Below are 609 nucleotides of genomic sequence, written 5' to 3' on the forward strand. Positions count from 1 at the left end.
TCAGATTCGCACTGTTTTATTGGAGTCAAAACCAAACTTTTCACTGGTCTTTTCTTCAGGAAGAGTAACAGTTCAGGGCTTGCAAGCTGCAAAAACTCGATCGGTCCACTCAGCCAGGTTTGGAGGACGACGTGTTGGAGCTGGAGGCTGCCTAGCAGCAGCTGTCGTCCTCAAAGTCGCAAGTACACGCATGGTCGCAGGTGGGAACGGTGGTGGTGTCGTCGGTGGCGGCGGTGGCATCATCGTCTGCGGCAGTGCCGGTGGCGACGTGGCCGCCGAGGCGGTGGATCATCAAGCGGCCCCCCTGCACACTCTGCGCCACGACGTTGGTGCCGTGGCACGCCAACAGCAGCAAGTTTCGAGGCTGTACGCGGTAGGCGAAACGCATGAAGGCCATCGAGTACAAGATAAGCGCCGTCGTCATGCGGCCACTGATGATGTCGGGCGGTGCTCGCATGTCCTTAAAGGCGGCCAGCGGCAGGCCCCAGTTGGCTACGGGACCCCAGAAGTGGGTGCTGGTCAGGTAATCCCGGAACTCCTTGGTCTTCATGTAGTCTCTCGCTCGCCGCCACAGTGCCGCCACCGTCGCCATGATTGCCGAGCCGTGGG

General features: G+C 60.3%; 1 protein-coding gene across 1 annotated transcript; it reads right to left on the bottom strand.

Annotated features, from left to right (window-relative positions):
- Positions 1-603, bottom strand: MPC1L (mitochondrial pyruvate carrier 1 like). The gene has a single exon (XM_077748497.1). The coding sequence runs from the start codon at positions 590-592 to the stop codon at positions 152-154; it is 441 nt and encodes a 146-aa protein (XP_077604623.1). The 5' UTR covers positions 593-603; the 3' UTR covers positions 1-151.
- Positions 604-609: the final 6 nt, after the last annotated feature.

The sequence above is a fragment of the Crocuta crocuta genome, unplaced genomic scaffold, assembly GCF_008692635.1.
Source record: "Crocuta crocuta isolate KB4526 unplaced genomic scaffold, BGI_CrCroc_1.0 scaffold49, whole genome shotgun sequence".
Lineage (NCBI taxonomy): Eukaryota > Metazoa > Chordata > Mammalia > Carnivora > Hyaenidae > Crocuta > Crocuta crocuta.

Excerpts from the sequence above, each read along its gene's own strand:
- MPC1L (XM_077748497.1), bottom strand. The coding sequence starts at position 592 with ATGGCGACGGTGGCGGCACTGTGGCGGCGAGCGAGAGACTACATGAAG.